The sequence below is a fragment of the Artibeus jamaicensis genome, unplaced genomic scaffold (genome assembly GCF_021234435.1).
Source record: "Artibeus jamaicensis isolate MK-2021 breed Jamaican fruit bat unplaced genomic scaffold, CSHL_Jam_final contig_465, whole genome shotgun sequence".
Lineage (NCBI taxonomy): Eukaryota > Metazoa > Chordata > Mammalia > Chiroptera > Phyllostomidae > Artibeus > Artibeus jamaicensis.
Window position 1 is genome coordinate 6,308,942 of NW_026521843.1, and position 23,325 is coordinate 6,332,266.

Consider the following 23,325-nt stretch of genomic DNA (forward strand, 5'->3'; position numbering starts at 1 on the left):
CCCCAACTCCCAGGCTCTGTTCCAGACGCTGCATTTTATGGCCCGACATTCGCAAGGCCCTGCATTGCTAGACGTAGTAAATCTCTCTTCTTCTTCCTGCAGAAGCTACTGCCACGCATGCAGAAAATGACTGCCGAAAAAGTTTCAGCGGTTTCTCTGTTCCTGTTCTACTGCGTAAGCATTCCTACAGACCCCGGCTCGGTTGCCCAGATGGTCTACGAGACGAAGTCAACAACTCATCGCCAGGCGTTTCCTGGTGCCAAGGCACACAGAAGGTTTATGTTTCACGATGGAAAGGTAAGTGTCTCAAACAAGGCAGAACTAAGGGTGATAAAAGCGCCTTCTAGTTCATACTCCCTTTCACAGTGCTGAGTTTTATTCGGACTCTCACTGGACGCTTGACAAGCACAAAGAGCAACCATTTCCTGCTCCCAAATATGTTGCCTTCCTAGTTCTTTTTGTTCCTGACCTGAGCCGGCCGAGGTGAGAGGAGGCAGTTCTGGAAAGACGTCACCGTGTGCGCTGCGACCGGGACAGCAGCTGCGTGGGGCCCGGACTCCCCCATCCACGGCCTCCCACCAGAGGCAGATGAGGGATGGCACCTCGCCCACAGGGCAGGGGTCACAGGTCACCAGCCACAGGGTGCAGGGCTGGTTTTTAAAAAGTCTGTTTCTGCTTCCTGCGGCTGTCTGTGTGGGAAGCTAATCTGGCCCGTGCAGTTCAAGTTCACGGACCGATACAGCCATCTCTCTAGGCACATGCTACGTGCTGGAGTCAAACACTTAGGAATCCAGGCACTTACGTTACCTTCCAAAAGGTCCTTATGCAGTGTCCCTTGACCTGTCTGGGTTGCTGGGAATCCAGGGAAAGCCGTGCACATTCTCTTCCTCTCTCTTTCTCGCTCTTACACACCCCTCCCCCCCACCCCATCTACTCTGTACACTGTGCATGGAAACTCAGATTTCTTAGACACCCTTCTGAAGTCCATCCGTGCGACCCACTGGATCTTCAGGTTAAGAGCTTCGCACTGGCTTGTGCCCATCCCGGGAAATAGGCCCCACCCCATCTCGCCTCCTGAGTGTGAGCTGTCCGGGGGCGGAGTCACCTCACATTCGGACCCTTATTTCCCACAGCCACGACCCAGGACCCACCCAGTGACCAGGGGAGACTGATTTCAGGTCCGAGTTGGTGTGGGCCCAGGGCCCCCCCGGAGGCTTGGCTCTACCTGCTGACCGAAGGAGGTTCCGGCCCCTGGGTGGGCAGAGGACGAAAACACACCTGGACGGAAGCACCCCTCCCAACTCTCCAGACCAGGCAGGTGGCCCCACACAGACCCTGCACGGTGCCCCCGGGCTCCCGGCAGCTGTGCTGAGCATCTTCACACCCTGACCCCTCACCTGCCTCTGCTTCCTCACCCACTACACCATCACCACCCAGATTTCCCCTCCCAAGGGTCTTCTGACACCCACCAGGCCCCAAGTTTAACTGGCCACGAAACACAGGTGCCCTTTTTTCCATCAGAGGAGAAGTATCTAAATATTGCATAGAAAGCTGCCCCCATCCTGTTTTTGACTCTCCAGATGGGAGCCGATCTGCCTGTGTCCGGGATAAGCCCAGGTACAGTCCTGAGAGCCTGTGGTGTGGGGGGAGGAGGTGGGACAGAGGAATTGGAAGGGAAGAAGACGGGACCGGGATGGACAATTTCCAGGTCCCATTCCCACCTTTGCCCCTCATATTTGCTCTGGGCATGTCACTGACCCCGCATTCACCTCTATTTCTTCATCTTAAAATGAGGACAACAGTATGTACTCCGCCACTGTTTTGAGGGCCCAAGGCTGGGAGGGTGCCATGTACCTGTGAGGAGTGCTGTGACGAAGAATACGAATAACCCCACTGCTGGTGCACGGCCGCCACGCAGCCCCCCCCGAGGGGGGCCTGGAGACGGTAGGACCTCACTGCACCCCACCCTGCAAGGTCATCCAGTAAGCTGAGAGCCTGAGCAACAGCACTGATCCTGGTGACCTTGATCCCTTGGGACAGAGGAGCTCCAGGCCTCCTCCAGGGCCAGCAGCCCTGAGCTTGGGCAGCAATCACCCTTGGCGGGCAACCTCTCCGGCCCCCACAAGCCTGTGCAGCACTGTGGTGAGCAGACGGTGAGGAGCTGCTAAGCCCGGGCACAGAGGAGCAGGGCTGCGATCCCGTTGCTATGGCAACTCGGGCAGGTGTTCCTGGAAGGAATGACAAGGCCACGGGGCTGGGGATGCTCTTCTCTCCCTTTCAGCAAGTCTGAGAGTGAGGAAGGTCACAGCGTGAGAGGGGCAGCCCTGTGCCGGCAGCGGGCACAGCAAAGGGCAGAGCCGGGCCCCGGTGCCCAACCTGCGCCTCCCTCTAAAGCAGCTGTGCACAGCGGACTGGGGGATTGTGTCTGCCGCACACGCCGCCCATCTCTGCCCAGCGGGGCCGTCAGGTGCCTGTTCCCTGTCACTCTCTAGAGGGGATCTGAAGTGGGGCCGCTGCCAGGCCCCGCCCCCACTGCCTTCCTGCTGTGCTGGCCCAGCACTGACCCTAGGACAGCAGGGTTGGTCCCCAGTACCCACTAGGGACGAGGTGGGGCGGGCGGGGGGCTCCCCTTCCTCTTCTGTGGCCAAGCCATGAAAACTAAGCCCACGCGGGTGCCCCGTGCTGTGGAGGAGGCCCGGACGCAGGAGCGGAGACTGCAACCCGTGGGCAGAAAAACACAGACCATGAAGAAAAAGAAGGGGACCCGTGTGTCTGTCCCTTGATCAGTGTTCCCGCAGGCCCCGGCACTGCGCCCGTTCTGTGGTTGGTCACGAGGGTGCACCACCACCCCTCCCACCACCCTGAGTCGTCAGCAGCGGCCCCACCCACGCCCGGCACCATCTGCCGCTGGGAGACCCCAGCTTTGGCATGTAGCCTTCCCTCGGGGGACCCTGGGCCTCGAAGCTCCTGCGACTTGAGAGCATCCACACCTTGGAAGAGGCATCGGGAACAAGGAGGGAGGAAACGGGCTTGGGGGTAGGGCTGAGGGGTGACTTTTCTCCTCCGGAGACACCCGCAGGCAGCCATTCACCTCCAGGGACCACGTCAGTCTCTGGGTTGCCTTCGAAGGGCCAAATGTAATTTCGACTCCCTAACAGTTAAGGAGTAGTTACATTTACACAGACCTAACATTATTTTGGCCCTGTGAAGGCAACAGCGAGGCTGATGTGGCCCCGGTGAAAATGAGTCGGAAACCCCTGCCCTATGGGGAACCACCAGCTGGATGACTTAACCTGCCTGTGCCTCAGTTTCCTCACCTGGAAGTTGGGAGCTGACGCCGCCTCCTCCCAGAGCTGTAAGAATGAAAGCAGACGATGTGCGGAGGGGCAGGAGAGACGGACTTGGGCAAGGTGAGCACGGGTGCTAAGCCGGCCCCAGCCCGGGGCACAACGACTTGCGGAAGGAAGGGATGCCCCCAGGCCTCAAACCAGGGAAGGGCACCGTCCCTCCGTCCCAGGCTCCCAGGAACAGCGGCTAGTCACAGAGCAGGTGGGACCAGATCGAAGGAACTAAAAATCGACTCTCAGCAACCCCAGCCCCACACACACCCTGAGAAACCAGGGCCGTCTCCCAGGAAATGGCGGAGGAGCCTGGTGGCACCTCTCAACCCCTGGGGCTGCGGGTGACAGAGGCCCCGGCAGGAGCCCTCAGGGGACCCTGTCGGTATCTGGAGCCCCAGCGTGGGAGGAGGTGCTCTCAGAGAGCAGGATGGCAGGTGTCTACGTACAGTCACAGAACACGCGTACACACACACACACTGCTTGGGACTTGGAAACAGGTGTCTGAGCCTCAGAGACCACGAGGCTCAGACTCAGTTCTGTCACCGACTGGCTCTGTGATTTGGGAGAACCGTTTAACCCGTGAGCCCCCCCAGGACCTACAAAAGGCATGTTAGACACATCAAGGTTATTGAAAAGATTGCCTATAAAAGATGTTGCGTGTTACGTGAAAACAGCCACCAACCCAAACATGACGTCAAAGGCTTTGTTTATCCTGCCAAGGAGCTGCCCACGAGTGGGCGCTGAGTTGGGGGTCCACGCCGCTCGGCCTGCCCGGTGAAGCCTCCTGATTCACGCCCCCAGTGGCTGTCCTCCCCCCAGAAAGGCAGAATTCTGAGTCCGGGTCTCTTGGCCTTCAGTCCAGCTCAGGGGAAGTGGGGAGACCTCAACAATTTAAGTGCCAAAGAGAGGACTGGAGGGAGACTGGGGAAGTCACCTCAGGATCTTAGAGACCACGCCCTGGCCCCCCTTGTGTAGAAGGTTAATGCTCGTGACCAGCCTTCCCCACGGCTTTTCCCTAGGACACACCCTCCCCGCCCCCGAGGCTCCGAGGCGCTCCCCTCCGAATCCGGGAGCCTGCAGGAAACAGGAGCACAGAAGGCCAGGACAGCGAAGCTGCCCAGGGTCCCCATCAGCCGGACCAGCTCTCGCACCCGGATCCCTAACTCCCGCCGGGCCATCCCGGCCCCGCTGCCTCCGCAACAGGCTCGCTGCTTCTCAAGACGCCAATTCCGTCAGCCGGGCCACGGGTGACCCACACAGCAGGAAAATTCCAACACACCCCTCCGCAGCGGGTCACGCACCTGGCTAGCTCACTTGTAGGACCCTGCCGGGACCACCTGAATCACACGCCTCAGTGGCTTCTCTCACCGCTGGGCACTGTTGGGGGCGATGGCTTCTGAATCCACTCGCTGTGCAGCGAGCCCCTTCCAGAGCTCTGACCGCCACGGGGGAGGGAAACTCAGACACCAGCAGTTGAACACCAGCATCAAATCCGAGCTGTGCCCTGGCCGGTATGGCTCTGCTGGTTGGAGCACCATCCCATAGACAGAAAGACTGCAGGTTCCACTCCCGGCTGGGGCACGTGCCTAGGTTGCGGGTTCGGTCCCCGATCAGGGTGCATACAACGAGCAACCGATGGACGTGTCTCCCCCCCTCTGTCTCCCTCTCTTCCCCCCACCTCTAAAATCAATCAGCATGTCCTCGGGTGAGGATAAAGAAAAAATCCGAGTTTTCCAATTTACAACCAACAGTCTGATGCGCGTCATCCCAGGCTCAGAGCTGTGAGCGGGTACCACAGCTCTCCGCTGCGCAGCGTGACGCTCAAGTCTAAGGACCCTGGACTCCTTAGGACAACAGGAAACCCAGCCGCGCATCTGCCCCGCCCCCGTGGAGACAGCCCAGTGCACGGGGGGCTCCAGTGAGAGCCCACTCCTCTTCCTCTCACGCCCTGCAGCACCCAGCGGCCTGTTTTCCCATTTCCTCGTTTTCTAAGCCATCTTCAGTTTATAATGAGTTCGGCATTACTGGGAAGAGAGAGAGAATCCCCAGCTGTTGGAGCTCCACGAAAATGCGAAGCCTCAGCATTTACAGTTAACTGGAGAAACACGCAGCCTCTCTCCACAGACGAGGGCAAAGCTGCACAGGAACGCCCTCCTGACGCATTAATGACGAAGAGTTTTCTTCCCCAAACGATAAGACCCAGTTCTCCAGGTGAGGGGAACTCCACACACCACGGAGCTGCCTCAGCTGCAGACCTGAACTTAGCAGCGCAGGTCACAGCGGGCTTTTCATCGCCACCTTCCTTTCCCAGTGGCTCCTGCTCACCCTCCCAGGCGAGGCCCTGGAAAGACAGCTGGCACGGACCGGTCACTCCCCACCAAGCGCTCCAGCCCCTTGCTTTCTCCCCGGCCTTTCCAGAACGGGACTGGCAGGGGCAAAGGTGCCAGGTCCCTTCACTTGCTTCGGAACGCAAGGCAGGTGGACGGAGGCGTGGCTGACACATGATGAGCACTGATGACATAAATCTGGTTCCCCCGACTGGCTGTGAGAGCCCCACTCCCAGGAATTGATTCAATGCATCAGGGTTGGGGTGGGGGCCTGGGCATCTCTAGTAATTGTCCTCGGCGGTTCCAACGCGCAGCTGTGACTGTTAACCACCGGCCCCGAGGACTTTCAGAAGCAGAGGGTACTGACACCTTAGAAGTCCTTGGCGTGCGACCTCATTTTAGTGAGCCAGGTGATGCTAGAATAACAGCAACTGTCTGCAGAGAAAGTCAGCGGTGCTCAGACCCGCTGGCAACTTCTGGGAGACTGGGAGCACTCGGGAAGGTTACGCGAAGGTGCCAGGTTTTCTGTGACACGTGGCGGAGTTTGGACTGGCCAGGGTGAGAGCCCAGGAACGCAGCAAAGATGGCAGGAGCCCCGCCTTGAGGCTGGCGACATCAATCAACAGGCAGTTTGAGAGTCAAAGGACATTTCCCAGCTGCCGCCTTTTGCCACGGTATTCGGTCCATGAATGGAAGGGAGAGCAGGGGAAAATACAGCACAGTGTCACTCAAATGCTCTCCAGGAGACTCCGCCAGGCTTCTCAGCAGAGGGGCCTGTGGGGCTGCGATGTCAGCAGTTACCACAGCTCGGTGGCCAAGGCCAGGTTCTGAGCCAGACTACCTACGATTGCACTGGGATTCTATTACTTACCAGCCTCGTGTCCTTGGGCAGGCTACTCATCCCCCAGGGACCTCATCTCCTTACAAGGTTATCAGGGGTACTGAATGAATTCATGCACTTAAAGCCTGGGGTGTATATTCGGGGGAGACTTTCTGCAGCTGAAGCAGGGCCCAGGACCACCAACAGAGGGAGCAACCCCTCAGCAGAGCAGGGCTCCAGCAGGGCCCAGGATAGGCTGGGTTGCCACAGTGCCAATACCTGAAAGGTATCGTTAGCCCCACTTATGCATGAGAAAGTGAGAGCCAGGAAGAAGCAGTAACTTACCTGGAGGTCTTCATGTTCACATCGGGGCTACCTGACACCCGAGGCTCACTCCCGACTGCTCACCCTTGGGTCCACTTTCCCAAAGGATTCCATTAATACAGATCTCAGATTTCTGCTTGCTTGATGTGTCCAATCCCCTGAAATGATGAAAATTAGCTGTAAGGTTAGAGAACACCTAAGTTGCCAGTAGGCAGTGGCTTGACTAATGCCATCTGGTATAGCTGGTGGCATCCAAATTGATGGGCATTTTTGCCTCATGGGTCTGTCCAGACAGATGCTCCCTACCTGGAATCATGCTAACCCCTTTCCTCAGAAGCATTTTAAGGACTTGTGCAAACTATTTCCAATCCCGGGGGCTGCTGAAGGCTCGGGCAAAGAGCTCAGCCCTGGGGAAGACACACAGTCAGGAGGCAGGGGAGCGCGCTCCTGGGCCAGTAAGTCTCCCAACACTGTTCCGTTCAGCAGAGGACTCTGCCGTTGCACCCGCAGGAGTGGACGTGAGGGGAAGCCAGTGGGGACGATGATGATGACAGACTGCGAGGTGACCCGACAGGTGTGCGTGGCCCTGGTGACGGTGTGGGGGAAATGTGGAGACCGCCTGGCTGCCCCAGCACGTCAGAGACCAAGGCGGGCTGTCACATGCTCAGCCCGCTGACTGACCGCACAGTATGGAAACCGACCAGAGGCAGTCTTTTCAAGTCGCTTAAACTAATTAAAAATCATCCCTTATGACAAAGAACTGTCCTGTGTGATATCTCCTCCATCTAAACTAAGCCTTCCTATTAATCACTGGCCACCCTTTCTCCTCCGCTCCCGAGTTTTCTCTGGGGTCGAGGCGAAGACCAGTGTGCATCCGCAGTGCCCTCTGATGGCCCGTAGCCACCGAGCCCCCCCGCCAACGCTGCCCAGGCTGATGCCGTGGTTTGGGTGTGACGGGAGCCTCTCAGAGAGCCCAGTCCAGAAACCGCAGCCTGAGCCCCTGCTTGGCCTTGCATTCAGGCACCAGGGTCCCAGCCCCGACAGCCTCCCATGCCGGTTTTCCTGAGGGCGTCTGCCACTCACGCCCACACTGTGACAGGCCATGTGTAAGCTGGAGAGCCCAATGTGCCACCTCTGACGAGTGCGCACGCTGGCTGTGTCGGCCCACGCAGCTGGGTCAGCGGCTCTGCAGACACACCGATGTGTCAGCCTTCACGTGGCGATGCTGGCAAGCGTGGGGACCGCCAGCTGGGTGGGCCACCCTCAGGTGTTGGTGCTGTGTGGCTGGGGCCTTCGGATCTCAACTCAGGAACTGTCACACTGGGAGGGGGAAGGAGGCAGGACATTTCCTGGGTCCCTACTGTGTGTGACAGAGCCTCAGACACACAGCATCACATAACATACTCAACAGCCCTGGGAGGTCGACAGTATGACCCTCATTTGACACGGGCTGAGGAAGGTTCAGCGAGGTGGAGGACTTTGCCGGAGGTCGAGTAACCAAGCTGAGACCTGAACCCGCCAGGTCCATCCTTCCTGCATCCGCCGCGGCCCCAACCACGAACCGTCCCACCCACGTGCTCCTCTTCTCACAAGGTCCGGCCCACACCACACGCACGGTGTGGACTGCGGTCGTAGGTGCTTTAACTACATTCTATTCAGAAAAGGCAGTTCAGCAACCAGGAGAAAGGGCTGACCCTCCCTTAGTCAGTAATAAAGTATGTACGAACAGCAGCGTGCTCATCATCCATGTATATCTTTATTTCAATCTGCTGGGACCGCTGAGAGCAATCAACAGGTGCAGGTGTGGCCTCTGGGAACAGCACTCTGCTCTGGAAGCTCCTGTCCACCAGGACGTGGGAAACTGGAGACCGAGTGGGCCCGGGCACGGCCGGCGCGTTCACACCCAGTGCTGGCTCGCCTTGAGGGCCGTGCTGAACGTCCGCAGGGCCCGGTGAGTCCCCCTCGAGGCCAGAAGGAGCGACCCAGCTTCGGCTTCGTGGCCTGCCTCCCGCAGGTGTCTGGCCAGCTCCTCCGCGTCCCAGCGCCCTTGCTGAGGGCTGGCCAACAGGTGCTCAATGACGCGGGAGTAGAAGGGAGTGGAGATACACTTCACCAACAGCTTGGCATCCAGGAGCAGGGAAAGAAGTTCTTGGTCACAGTTTGAGTCATTCACCTTCAAGAAATAAGACAGGCAAGACGTGAGCTGGAGCCGCTTACTTCTCACCAGGAGACTTACCACACTCTGCTGGTTTGCTAGGCTCCACCCTTTTCCTTTGTCCCATAAACACCTCTCCCCAGGTTAACAGCGCCTGCTACAAAAAGCACGTGTAGGTCTGTCTCCCTTGAACAGGAGACGCAGGCTGGTTCCCCAAAACCAAGTGCCAGGAGCCGTGCTAAACACCCACGTGCGTTTCTGTACTGCGTCCTCCCGACTCAGCTCTGTGGATGGGTGAGCACTTCGCCTCGTGCCGTGGTCAGTGAGTCACGGAGCCAGAATCGGAACCAAGCCCGGGCTTTCACAACCACACTGACCATTTCATTCTGGCTCACACCCCACACTCTCCCGTACGTAGATCCACAAGAAAAAAAAGAAATGTCTCAGAACGGGACCACCTTTCTTGTCCTCCAGGGAAGCCTACATCCATCAACCCCCTGACGTAAACAGATGGCGTCAGGAGGTGTTTAAAACTTGTTCTTACTTAAGGGTCTAGAAAGCTTAGCACCAAACTCACCTTTTCAAACTGTTTCACGGGTTCTTTAGGCTTGTGTGTTCTCTGTACTGTCCCCTTAGTCCTATACTCTTAGTCTACGAATGGTTTTCCATGGCTTTGACACTTAGCCGCTATTTTTCTATATTGTCCGTATTGTTGGAAGGAATCAAGTCACCACTAATGCCTATCAAAAGTCACTCTTATATTGTGGTGTCACAAAACAACCCGTGACAGGGCATGTTTAATAGTTCTGGTTGTAGGAACCTCGGAACTGTGGCATTTCGAGGCCCATTCACGACTGTTGGGCCCGGATGCGTCAGGCCGCACACAGTGAGCCGTTCCCACTCGCTCTGTGACCAGGAGGGAAGGCTACTGACATGGGGAGGTCACTGCATCTGCCGGGTGCAAGAATAAAACAAAAGAAGTTCTGAGGGTAAGAACCACTGCCACTGGGATGGCACCTGTCTTTCCTGTAACCTGGTGAGCCTTCAAAACCCACCATAAATGTCAGCTCCGGTGACGGCTTCTTGGTGACATTTTCTCTAAATCTCTTGGCCAAGCGGGTTCCTCCTTCCCCCATACTCCAAGACACAGTATATGTGTGCCCCTTCATGCTGTATTCCAGAAGTCTCTGCACCTGTACCCTCGCCAGCCTGGGAGCTTCCCCGGGCCCAGAGGTTCCATCACCCTTCTGTTTCAGCATCCAGTTCACTGCACATTTGCTACCAGGCCGAATGAACGACAGGACTGAGCCCTGTCACGTGCCTGGAGACCGCAGTCCTTGGTAAGGACCCGGCCTCCGCAGGGAATGTGAACAGTGGGCCCGGAACCGAACAGACCCTGCCAACCCCAGGTGTCTTCTCTCTGCCTGTCATTCTGCAGCACCTGCGCTCACAGCGCACCCACCTCTGACTCAGGGAGACATGCAGGTGAACTCGATCGGGCATTTGGTTGGTTTTTGTTTTGGGAGGCTAGATGGTAGCAAAAGCAATTGGTACGAAAGACTAGCATTTCTGCTCAAAAGGAAACGAGCTTTCAATCTCCGCACCGGTGGGGTGGCCGGTGAGTTCCATGTGTCTTCTTCCTCCCAGTTTCCTTCCTCTTTCACTTTGCAGGTAGGAAACCTGCGTATAAGGCCCCTTGGGGCTGCCCTCATCACTACCGTGTCTACTCCCAGTGCTCGCAAGCATTTCCTCTCTAAGCCTTGAAACGCCCCACTCAGACAGCTCCAGTCTTATGCGACAGATGACAAAACAGGCTCGGTGGGGTCAAGGTCATGGTGAGCTGGGAAAGTGCCCTCATCTCTCACTTGCTGGCTGTGGCCCCCCCAGCACAGGGGCTCCTGCAGAGGAGGGGGTCTCATCTCCTTTGTTCACACCTGCAGCCCCCACGCCCAGGATCACAGGGCCGAGTGCTGGGGGCTCAGCACACCCCAGCAGGCGTGCTAGGTTTGTGGGGTGACCCCGGGAATGACTGAGAAATGCCACAGCTCATTCGCGTCCTTCCACTGCACACTGCTGCCTCCGAGTGCATGTGCACACAGCATCTGAGTTACTGTGTGTGTGTTACTTGGGTTCACCCGTAAAAATCAAGAATCCTTCCACCTAGCCCTCCCTCCACGGGAGAAATGTGTGTGCCAGGATGCTGCAGGCAAATGTTTGATAAAACACATGGATAGAAGGCTCAGAATCCGAGCACTGTGAGGTAATACTTTCTTTGTTGCCCTGAATAAGTCTTCAAGGCTGGGAGCCCATGTGACTCTTTCTCTTTACTCACTGGCCCTCCTTTGGAGGCCTGAAGGACTCCGAGCAAGGGAGGGATTCTTCCAGGTGGAGGCGGAGCCAGCGGTTCTGCAACCCCAGCGGAGGCCGCCCCTCTCACCCTCCTTCCATTCGTTGCTCTCCAGTGCCAGGATGCCCTGAAAACCGGCTTCCCACTGGATGCGCCCAGCCTTTTGAATAGCTGCCCCTGCCCTGGAAGAGGACACGCAGAACCCGTGCCCGGCAGGCTGGGAGGTGGGGAGGGGCAGGGCAGGCGTCTCCCCTCGGCCCTGGCACACTCGCAGGCCCCTGTGCTCCAGTGGGGTCAGGCACCGCCGGCCCCCACAGAGCTCGGGCAGTGGTCTGGGAAAGCAGGTTAGCTTCTCAAGAGAACGGAAGTGGCGACTTTATAATTGTCACGTACAGAGGAAGTATGTGGATAACAATTCTGTGTACATTTGGGTCATGAGAGAGAATGAAAGAGTACAGACGTTGAGAGGCGGTTTGGGAAGGACCTCCGCCAACACGAGCGCTGGAGGAGGCACCTGGAAGTCAGGGAGGACACGGTGCTCAAGGCCGCGGGGAGACGAGGCTGCTCCCCCCGCACCCGATGGCGGCCTCTCTGGGAAACCTAAACACGCCCCTCACTGCAGTCCTAGTGAACGTTCTGATCCGTCTACAACACCGTTTGGCTTATTTGCTCTTGTATAGAAGCTTTATATTTTATATCATAAGGAAAGAATCTGTATTTTACGATCTGTTTCATTGCTTAAAGTTTAGAAGTTGTAACTCCTCGGAGGATCTGCTGTATATTGTTTTCTGACACTGAAAACCATCTGACTTTTTAATCAGTCAGGAATTACTTCGGTACAGTCAGTAAAAAATCACACGCCCCGACATGAGCTACAGCGGCGCTTTGAGAGCGTGAAGAAGAAAGTGTGCTCTGTCATTCTGGACTCGGTCGCATTACTTGACATAACTCTGAGACGAGTCCAGGAGGACTTTATTCGCTAATTAAATTCGCTAATTTAATTCCTCCGATCAAATAACTCTGCGGTAGAGGGACAGGCAACGTGGTCTTGTGGAAAGAAGACAGGCTTTGGGGCTGGAGACCAACTTCCAATCCTGGTTGCTTCCCCAAACTGCCGCGTGACCTTGTTAAGGATGCTCTCGCGGGCCTTCCGTTTACACACCCGAAATAGAGACCACCTAGGGGGGCCGAGATAACCTGTGATTTTTAAGTGCTTAGCAAAATACAGAGTTCAAGTATGATACACGGCCAAAGTTGGTACAGTCACACAAATCAGGAGTAAGGCATTTCGGGATGAGGGCTTAGGCACACGTATATCACAAAGCTCGCCACCTCCATCAGTGATTTTTCTGTGTGTCAGGGATTAATTTTTGAGAATGAATGAAACTTTGCAGATATTGGGAAAGAAATCTATTCAAGCACAAAACTCTACTGTCCTCCAAGTCATTAAAATGTTATCTGCTTAATTCCTGGTTTAACACCAGGTAATAGACTTTCTCTGAATTACAATCTGTGATTCTATGGATCTGTCCAAAGCTAAGAGTTAATTATGGTAACGAGGTGAGCTGAAATTCCAGTGGCAGAATGTGCGCGGGGCCTGACTTCCATTACTTCAAGGAGGGTTATTTAATGTTGTTGCACTGTTTACTCCAGGGAAGGAATTTGCCTCGTTGTTATATATACTGTTACTAATAAAAGCTACTAACTACATCAACAATAGGGCAGAAAAATGAAAGGGCACATAAGTGTATACTTGGAATGAGAAAAAATGCCCGTGGATGACTTTTTGTGTTCTGCGTTTATCTGACTGCTGTTCGGACTCCATCCTCAGCACACCACCAGTCTCACGCCTGGCCGGGGCTTTAACAGTGCCCCTCATCGGAAGCCAAAAGTGGGGCAAATCATCTGGCTCGTGAGCTAACAACAGGAAGAGAATCTTCAGAATTCCAAGCTGAACTGCCAATATGACCATAACCAAACTTTCCACGTCAGCGTCTTGAGTCTGGTGGTTCCACACTTTGCTTAACTCCTCCGTGCCCTGTGTCACCCCCCTGTGAGACAATTCCGTGGAACACAGACGCTCTTTCTTGTCATCTGCACAAACACCCTCCCCACTCCTCGCTCCCGCACACAGGGCCCAGGGTGCGGAGCAGGCGCCCAGGCGTCTGGTCACACTAAGTGACCCAGGCACACGCCCGTGCTGTCTGGAAGAATGCTGGGTTAACCTGCGGGAATGTCTGCCTGTCGCCAGAGGAGGTTCCTTCGTCGGGATGCGCGGTTCCAGGCCGAGGGGCACTGCGGAGGGGTGCCACTACCGTGCCTACGTATGTTCAGGTTGAAGAGGTATTTAAAAATGAGTCAATGTGCTCAAAATTCTGAGAAAAAGAGCCAGTACTAAAAAAGCCAAAGAACGGTAGCTGCAGAAAGAGGTCCGTTCAGTAGTAGTCAGCCTCTGGAGCCTCACCTGTCCTGTTTAACTGGATCGTTGTCCCCTAACCTGGTCTGGACCCCCGAGAAGGACACCAGCTGACCTCAGGGCTGGACCCACAGGACTCTGCAGACACCGAGCGAGGCTGCGAGGGCCCAGCCCAGCCTCCCTGTTTCCAGGGCAAGGAGGAGGGCGCCTGAGCGACTCTGAGCATGGGGAAGGTGACACGGAGGGACCTCTACAGGGGAACAGACTCTCACTGAAGGACACACGTCAGCTGCAGACCTGGGGAGCGGGACTGGCAGCTCTGGGGGCAGCTGGGCTTGACCAGGGCCTGGGGACTGAGTGGATCGGAAAGGAAGCCTTCCACTGGGTAAGCTCTTCATTGCACTCTGCTCTCGTCCTTCACAGAGCTAATATTATGTGGTTCAAGATGCTTTCAGCAATTTCATTTCTCTGCAGAGATAACCTTTCTCCAGTATAATATATCTTGCCTAGTTACGTTAAAAGAAGCAGTATGGCTGAGTCCAGGCTTGAAAGCCGGATCAGGGTTTCAATTTCAGCTCTGGCTGCTCCCTAGCTGGGTGACCTCTGAGCCTCGGGTTTTCATCTGTGAAACCAGAACGCTATCTTCTCACAGGGTTACTGAGACGGTAACACAAGGATGTGTCTATTACATTTCCTGGCACGAAGAAGCTGTTTCTAGAAGATGGTGGTTATTATTGGAATCAGGGAAAAGCCCTTCATTAGGTGCTAAAGGTCTCAAAGTCTCCTTCGAACCCCAGGAGTTATTCTGTTAACAGGCGTGCCAGCCCACGGCAGCCCGGGGCTGGGGGGCAGAGCCACTGAGCAGCGCCAGAGGGAAGAGTGACGGCGTCGAAGCCACCACGGATCTGGCGCTGCAGAACGGGACATTCTCAGTGCATGAAACTATTACAGACACAACTCTGCTCACTCTGCCGAGATGAGTCAAGAGGCTGCACCCGGCTGAAATCACGCGGTGAGCCTGCAGGCCACCAGCAGGGCGTCCTTCCCGGAGAGGACTGACCTGGAAGGCGAGCACTAGCGCTCACTGGGCTGATGGAGGGGCGGCCTGGCCGTCCACGCCACGCAGGGCCTGCATCAGCCACCAGCGATGGGAACTCTGAGAAGGACTTTCTACGCACAGCCCGGGGGAAAGGCTGTTGTCTATCTGTAAAAAGCTCCTCAACCCGAGGTCTGCAATCTCTGAAAAGCGGGGAGGGGAAGCCAGTACGAGCGCCGGCATCAGCCCTTACGCGCCGCCCTGTTCTCTGTAAACACCAGCCCAGTGGTCAGGGTCCCAAGACCGGCCAAACACTGCGCACCCTCGCCAAGCAGGTGGGCGTTTCTCCACCTGGATCCCTGCGCTGGGGACTAGAGCGCCTGCCTATCAGGAGTCCCGCTGCCGGTGTTTGCTCTTTAAGTCAACAGGAACTACCACTGACAGCCAATGACATTAGGGATGAACTCCAGCTAATCCAATCAATGGAGTGAGTAGCAAAATAAAACAAGAAAGCAAACGCTTTCTATTTTCCACCGCGATACCAAGCACAACCTAAGAACAGCCAGATAAGAGCCTGCAGAAAAGGCCCAGTGAACTGGCCGCCTGAGAACCGGGGAACAGCAGCTCCTCCAGAGACAGGGTGGGGGGTGGGGGAAATGAAGGGGAGACCGACAGCTGCCCCCCAGGCGGGGAGGGAGGGGAGGGAGAAGGTGGCTGTGGCCACAGAGGCAGCAGGAGGGACGCTGTGACGGCTGCTCCGCGCTGTGCCTGCAGTGGTGATGTTGCACAGGACTTTGCACACAGACACGCCACGTGGAGAGCCGAATGCAGGTGACACGGCGACACCAGGACAGCTCCAGAGATCGCACCGATGCCGCGGCCTCGGGTGCAACATCGCACTGAGGTGTGCAAGGCCTGGCCACTGGGGGCAACTGAGCCAACGGCAACTGAACAGGAGCTTAAAATGGTCTCAAAATAAAAAGCTAAAAATATTTAAAAATGGGAAAACCACAGAACTTTTGCTCTTTGGAGGATGCAAAATGTCTGAAGATGCTCGGCACTTCTGTGAACACAGGTTAAGGTCACAAAGGACACGGCCTAAGGTGAATGCTCAATGCAGTGGGGGCAGGTCACCCGAAAGCGAGGGTCTCGGAGGTAGGTGAGTGGTTCACGTCAGCAATTTACGCCCGGGGAGCTGCAGACCACCGACAAGACCACCGACAAGACCACCGACGTCGTGGGCATGAGCAGCAAAACCGCAGGCAAACCACCCACGGTCTGTGGGGAGTTCCAAAACGGCAGAGTGTTGGCATTACGTCCTACATCACACGTGCAGACAAAAATGCCGTGGGTACCTCAGTGCCAGTTACAAACTACCTGGTGGTGTAGTTTTTACAGAACACCACATGCGCCATGCCCATGTGGCTTCTCACTCTGAGAGAGAGTGTGTGCGTGTGTGTGTGTCGGGGGCAGGGGTGTTGGGAGCAAGTCTAGTTAGCACTTTGGGAACTCCAGTTCTGGCTGTGGTTCTGAGACGTGCATCTGAGATAAAGAATCTTTAAACTAAAAGCTGGTGCGCTTGTGTACGCGACTCCGTGGTGCACCAGAGAGCACACGCAGGACGGCCACAGAGCGGCGATGTGTAATACGCCACCGTCTGCTGTCGAAGACACCCACGGCAAGTTCCCGTGGGCGCACCTCGGCAAGGTTTTAACACGGCACAGGGTGGCGGTGCGGAAAAAAGCCCAGGAAATCTGCAGCTTGCTATTCTTCAGTTTTCCCTTCCACCTAATTTCCTGTTTTTACAAGAAGAAATAGGTTAAAAGTAATCTCACTGTAATTCTTAGTTTCTTGTAATGCCCCACTTCAGCTTCCAGAGGCCCCTGCCGTGACCTCTCTCAGCGATGACGTAGAGGATTCACAACCCCCCACGTACACTCCACAATGCTTCGAAACACACCGAAACGAATGAAGGCCCTGGGTTTTCCCTCCCTTTGTTATCACAACTGTTTCCACACGCAGTTGTGTTCTGCTCTTGTGAGCACACACACAACTTTCTAAATCTTTCACCATTAACAGAATTTTATATCGATGACACAGTCATATGCCACCACATGACACCGTCTGGGTCAGTGACAAACTGCGTATCTGTCCGACAGGGGCCCAGTACCTTCACAATGGAGCTGAAATCGCTGTTGCCTAGTGACGCCGTGGCCGTCACAGCGTTGTGGCATGGTGCACCCCTCCCACGGTGCGTGTGCGGTGGTGCCGTGCGGCAGGACTGCCAGTCGTGTAAAGTGCAGCACTCACAATCACGTAGGATGCCCGATTCTCGGTAAGGACGCCAAGGGACCACGCCACTGGCTGGTTTAGAGCGCACTTTCACCCCACGAAGCTGTAAAACGTTCATACCTGGGCAGCCGCTTCACGCGTCTGCGTTTACTGTGTCCTGTGCCGGATCTAACCCCTTGCTATTTTGGGGACAGCAGTGCAGGACACGATGACTGTGCAGCCTGCGGCGGTGGTCGGTGAGGTGGGGCCTCCACGGTCACTCGCCGCGCAGCCCAGAGCCACCCCAGTCCCGCAGGCACCATTCGTGGTGAGTGCCCTACGCAGGGGAACCGGTTAGTTTTTCATCTTCATCACCACATTCGTACCACACCTTTCGTGTGGGTAGGTGTGTTTAGATACGCAGATGCTCACCGCTGTGTTACCGGTGCCCATACTGTTCAGGACGGCAGCCGGGGAGCAGCAGGCAGCGCCAATCTGCCCAGGTCGGTGCAAGGGCACCCTGCGAGGCTCACGCAACCACAAGGTCGTGCGTGTTTCCCACCGCGTGCGTGTCGTGCCTGCACTTCCACTGCTGTCCTCACTCTCCGGTGTGGCGAGCAGGACCTCTGGTCCAGGCTTCTCCTCCCCTCCACGGTCCCCTCTTACACTCTCTTTGGTTTAAAAAAAGCACCCGCTCACTCAGACATAATACAAGCACACAAATACTTCAAATGAAAGGATGATCTCTCTACGGAGGGCTTCGGTAAGAATCGTGTGATGCAAATTCATTAAAACACGACCCTGAGCTATCTAATCCTGAACTGTAAAATTTAAAAAGGGAAGTGAAAGTTTCTTCCTTAATCAGCCTTGGGGGAGAGAGCGCAGCCCTGGCTGTAGTACACCACCCCCAGGTCAGGCCGCCGGAGGGCATCAGAGCCGGAGACCCACTCTCTCGCCATTAATTAGTAGGTAGGCAACCAAACACACACCCAGACACAGAAAACGTGCAGAACGCTAGGAGCTCCCTCGACCCAAAGTTCAAGTGCCCAGGTCCAGGCCCCCCCCCAGTCCTGGCTGCTCTGACATTTTCTTCATCAGATTTACAGTCTGCACGCACCCGAACACCGAGTCTGGTTTGGTAAATGTTTGTTAAATAGGCACACATCTTCTTCTTAGACAAAACAGAAACAGCGACTCCAGTCAGCCCTTGCTGTGGACAGAGCAGTCGTAGGTAAGTCGAGGTCATCGCTCAGAGAATGACAGCTGTGACTTGTTTCTGTGGACCACACGCGAGGGCCGAGCCCGCTGGGCTTACCTGAGCGGCGGCGGCGAGGTGCTCCAGGGCCAGCGTGTGCAGACTCGCGTCCCGGCTCTCCAGGAGGAGTTTCAGGGACGGCAGCAGGAGGCCCCGGCTCTGCAGCAGCGCACACAGCTCCTTCACGCACTGAAACCACAGGGCAACCAGGTGAGTGGCAGGAAGTGTGGGCGCCCCCAGCGCTGTCCGGCTGTGTCTCCAGCCGTTTCTGTAAGCGCCTGTGTGTCCAAAGCACTTGTGGGACCTGCTGCACTCGCTTCACAGCGGGTGGTAAACACCCTCCCAAGCTCCCAGGTTTCCCTCTAACATTGCTTTTATCAGCTGCGCAGTCCCCCACCGGATGGATGCAGGCCTGTCGGTTATTTTCCTACCTTCTCAGAGCCCTGGTTTCCTCGTGAATAAAGTGGAGTAATTGTATCTACTCTGCAGTGTTTGTACATGAGAGTGAGTGTTAATCAATAATAACATCAAGACTCGGCATACACTAGACGAACAACAAGTAAAAACTATTACCCATTGTTCCTACTATCAAATATCTAGTTATCATCCACTGCAACAAAGGAAATCAGCAAGTTAAATATTTAAAAGGCTGTTTATAATCCTGACGTCAAGGTGAACTGAATGCTTGATACTTAAGATATTCATCATCGTGAAAACTATCTGTGGTCCAGAAAAACTAAAATGTATTTGAATTTTATTCCCAGCTCTTTATTATATTGGCTGAACCTGTCATCAGAGAGCAGGCTTTTACGGAAGATAACAAATGGTATTCCTTTGAAACGAAAGCAGAAAAGAATGGAAAGCACATATGGGGGCTTTCCTGCCCGTGCATCAGACGCTGCCTCCGTGTTGGGGCCTGGGCTGCAGCGCGAAGAACAGGACTTCTGGACGGGGCACCAGACAGTGAACTCGCCCTTGGCAGGCACCCAAAGCAGGGCTGTTGAAAGGACTGAGGACCACTGCCCTGCACGGGGCTGATCTCGATCTCTCTCTCTCTCTCCCCTCCGACTGTAGCACACCAGAAAAGAAAAACTCAAATCTCTATCTTCCTAGCGCACTGACATTACTCTATGGGCAGACAAAGAAGCAGCTTAGGACAATGGACTCTTTGGAACTCCAGTAACGGCCGTATTTTCTAGCTCTTCCCCAACACGTCTCTGCTGGGAACCAGCAAGGCCTTCACAGTTCACACTGGAAGGCTGGGCAACATCATACTTCCAACATTACGGGTTCTAACTCAGGAAAGTGCCGTGTGGGCTGTAAAGCACAGAGGACATGGGGGTGTCTCACCCAGCCTCTGGGCCAAAGGGAGGTGCAGATTTCTCATTGGGATGCCCAACCCTGCAGGAAATTTTGGGATGATGAAGTACACACTCCCAGGCATGACAAGTGAGCCCAGTGGCCACTCACCAACCTGCTCCCTTCCCCCACCTCCTCCAAAGTGACAGCAACATGCCCACCTGCACGCTGCTCAGAGAGCAAGTTCCCAGGAGACAGGTCAGCCAGGATGGAACGTCTGGGTCTGCGCTGTCCGACGCGGCAGCCACGAGCCACACGTGGGCAGGGAACCACTGAGATGTGGCTACTGGCACCGAGGAGCAGCACTTTAAACTCTGTTCAGTCTCACATACTTTCAGTTTAGTGTTAATAACCACACGTGGCCGGTGGCTACCGTGCTGGACGGTGCAGCCGTCTCGAGTGGGGCCCTCTCAGACCCCTGCACTTTCACACACAGGCTGCTCGTCCCGCTGTTGTCTGATGGGCCCTTCAGTTCTTTACATCTCGGCTTCAGAAGGCCCCGGAAAACCCCAGCTCGGGCACCCCTCCATTACAACAGTATTTTGTAAATGTTTCCTATGCTGTCTGGCTGTCTCCTTGAGTTACTCTAATCATTTACCTGCCTGCCTGCCTCACCTGAAGGCAAGAATATTTTCTTTCTCTGTATTCCAAATTGGCTCAGGGCTGTTGAAAGGACTGAGGACCACTGCCCTGCACAGGCTGATTCTCTCTCTCTCTCTCTCTCCCCCCTCCGACTATACCTGAAAACTATAACTGTATACTGTACCTGAAAACACTGATACGTCATTCCCTCTTTTCTTAACACTCATCTTTGCTTATTTGGTAAGTTATCAATAATTGGCAAACAGGCATTTCTCAGCAACTTACAATATTTAGATGAAGCCTATCACTCGGCTGACCTGAGTTTTGGGGAAACGTTACTTAAATAACCTGCAGTCTCCTCTGAGCAGGCGTAACGCACAGACAGCCACCGCGGGCAGCCCCCGCCACCCTGGGAATGGAGGACTTCATTTCACCTGAGCAACTGACTACTTCTGATCCCTTGGCTAAAGGTTCTGGGTTTAAATACTGCGCTGCGTTTGCCAGGTACTTTCCCCTGAGCTGCCGGAGGGCAGTTCCCTAAGGAGGCTTATGAAGGAGGGGCCTGGGGAGCTGCAGAAAGGGGGACGTGGCAAAGAGCACCCCAAACACCACACGGGGCACTTCTGCGGCTCAGGCCTGTGCGCCCATCAAGACACAGAACAACGGGGAGGCCCCGAACGGAGTGGGGTGGGGGCTGGGCCCAGAGCGGACTCTGGTCCACGGTAATGCCTGGGGGCTTGGTGCCTGCGGCTGAAGGTTGTCAGAGAAGCAGGGCTGGTCCAGCCAATGATCCACCTGTCTTCATCCAACCCTCCTTCCTGCAGATCCTGGGGTCTCCAGCACCTGAGGTGTCACAGGCCTGCACGGGAGTGTGGGGCACGGGACGCTCAGGGGTGCATGCGTGTCACTGGATTCCAAAAGTGAAGTTCCTGATGATCAGGGTCATGAACGAGAACCACCACAATGAGACTTAGGAGCTGGGGGTTACTTATGAGGCTCACTCCGGAGCTGGGCATCTAATGCCCACACCCTGCCCACAGCCTCTGCGACTCCAGCTCATGCTGTGCCTCAGCGAGACCTCGGCCCCTCAGGGTCAGCCCCAAGGACCTGGGACCTGGAAGTCCACATCTGCTGTATGAACACCAAGAGCCTGTTCTGTGCCAACTCCTCACGCTACCTAAACCCACTCCGGGGGTTGCTCAATATCCTGCCATGGATACAAGCCAAGAAGGGATGTGTGACCTGTGAGCAACAGTGACTTTCTCCCGATGTGTTCAATCAGCAAACCCATCATGGCCAATAAATCACAAGCACCATGAGCTACAGCAGGCAATCCCCACAAGACCGTCTAACGGGTCACGGAGAAGCTCTAACGTGGGAACATGTGGGGGATGGGAAGTGAGGGCGGAGTCCTTGTCACAGACCAAGAGAAACTGCACCTCCTGTTTCAGAGAGTAGGGCAGACCAAAGGGGTTGGTTAGATTTACAAAACAGTGGGCTATGACTAATTTCACCTCCAGCACTGTGACATTAAGTACTATGAAACTCTGAATTACACTGTGAAATTCTCAAATGCGGTAGAGTAAACTTAATAAGACACTTCCATTTTGTAATAATAATGTCCCTTCCTTTGCAGCAATTTTAATTCACACTGGAGTACATTTAGTGATCAATAAAAATGGCACATAACATTCACAAAGTTTCTCTAATCATGCTTTCCTAAGAGAAATATCTGTAAATGTACCCAATTAAAAGACGCTGAGACAGCATATGGAAAATGAAAGCAAGTCACTGTGGCAACAAAACTCACTTGATAATAATTATTTTTTCATCTCATCACCTTAGAAAAGAGAAGCGATAATGACTTAGTTAAAAATGGCGTCCGACCTGACACCTTTCTCCTCACCCCAGGAGACTATGGAGTCTATGGAGCAAAGCAGGAAGCCTTTGCTGCTATGGATGAAGCAGTAAACAGGGACCCTCGGCTCATCCTCCTTGTGGGCCAGAGACCTCACCAAGCAGACAGACAGCAGTCCGCGCCGAGATCCCCCAGTGTAGCCCCTGTTTCTGGGGCCAGGCGGTGGAGGTCCAGAGGGCATGCCTGCTCGGGCCACAGACCATGCTGTGGCCCCGTCCGGAACAGAACGGTTCGTGTATCACGAGGGCTCCCGATACTGCACCTGCCCTTCAGGTGCTCCCGGTCCTAGTGAGGAGAGGCAGGCAGATCCCTCTCCAGGGGCTGGTGTGAGGAGGGCCCTAGTGCGTGCATGCTTATGGCACTGTGCCTTCTACTCTGATCACCTTCAAACACTGAGGAACAACCATCAGATGACTCGGAGCTCAAACCTAACCAGCGCAAATCAACTCAGCGTATCGCTCTACTTGTTAAAGTGCCACAGCTCAGCCTGGCTAGAGGACCGTATCAGGGAGCTCAGTCACTAGAGCTATTTACCTTTTCACGTAAGCACTAACTCACTAATTCCTTGTATTAAAAAACAGGAAACAGAAAGCAAACGTGTTATACATCAGTGAATAGGGAGACGAGCACGCCTGTCCCTCCGCGTCCTCGGAGGCTTCCCTGAACTTTACGTACTGTGTACCGGACACTCGGCTCTACCTGCCACTCCCTCCCAGCTGCTGAAAGGTCACGTGCCTGACTGTTTCTGAGCCGGGACCAGGCAGTGAATGGCACGGCAGGGTCAGAGAGCAGTGGCCGGGGTCTGGGCTCACTTCTGTTCCTTACCTGGGAAAACTCAGTAAGTGACACCAAACCAGCGAGGACATTTAAAAACAAGCAGGCTCTCTAGGCAACGATGCAGATCCTAACGCTCTTCCACCTCCTCCTAGACCCGACCACCTAGACCCGGACTCCACGGGCCACTCAGAGGAAAACACCGCAGAGAAGGGGAAGGACCGACAATAAAACTTCACAACGAGGTGCATCAGACAGACACTCCGTGTGGATACACCCAGCGTAGTAAGAATGGAAGCCGCAGCCCTGGTCTGAGGGCGGGGCCCTCCACTGCCCGAGAGCCTGGAGCAGGGCCCTCACCCTCAGAGCCTCTGCTTCATCAGCCTCCAGGGGGGATCCA

The 23,325-nt window shown here is 55.2% G+C and overlaps 1 protein-coding gene across 2 annotated transcripts in view; it reads right to left on the bottom strand.

Moving 5' to 3' along the window:
- Window positions 1–8,546: 8,546 nt before the first annotated feature.
- Window positions 8,547–23,325, bottom strand: part of NBAS (NBAS subunit of NRZ tethering complex) — a 253,645-nt gene continuing 238,866 nt past the window's right edge. For both annotated transcript variants that reach the window (XM_053666925.1, XM_037151717.2), the window contains 2 exons: window positions 18,353–18,481; window positions 8,547–8,985 (listed from right to left, as the gene is read on the bottom strand). In XM_053666925.1, coding sequence (XP_053522900.1) covers window positions 8,710–8,985; window positions 18,353–18,481 — 405 coding nt within the window. In that variant the 3' untranslated portion in view covers window positions 8,547–8,709. The remainder of the gene's footprint in view (window positions 8,986–18,352; window positions 18,482–23,325) is intronic.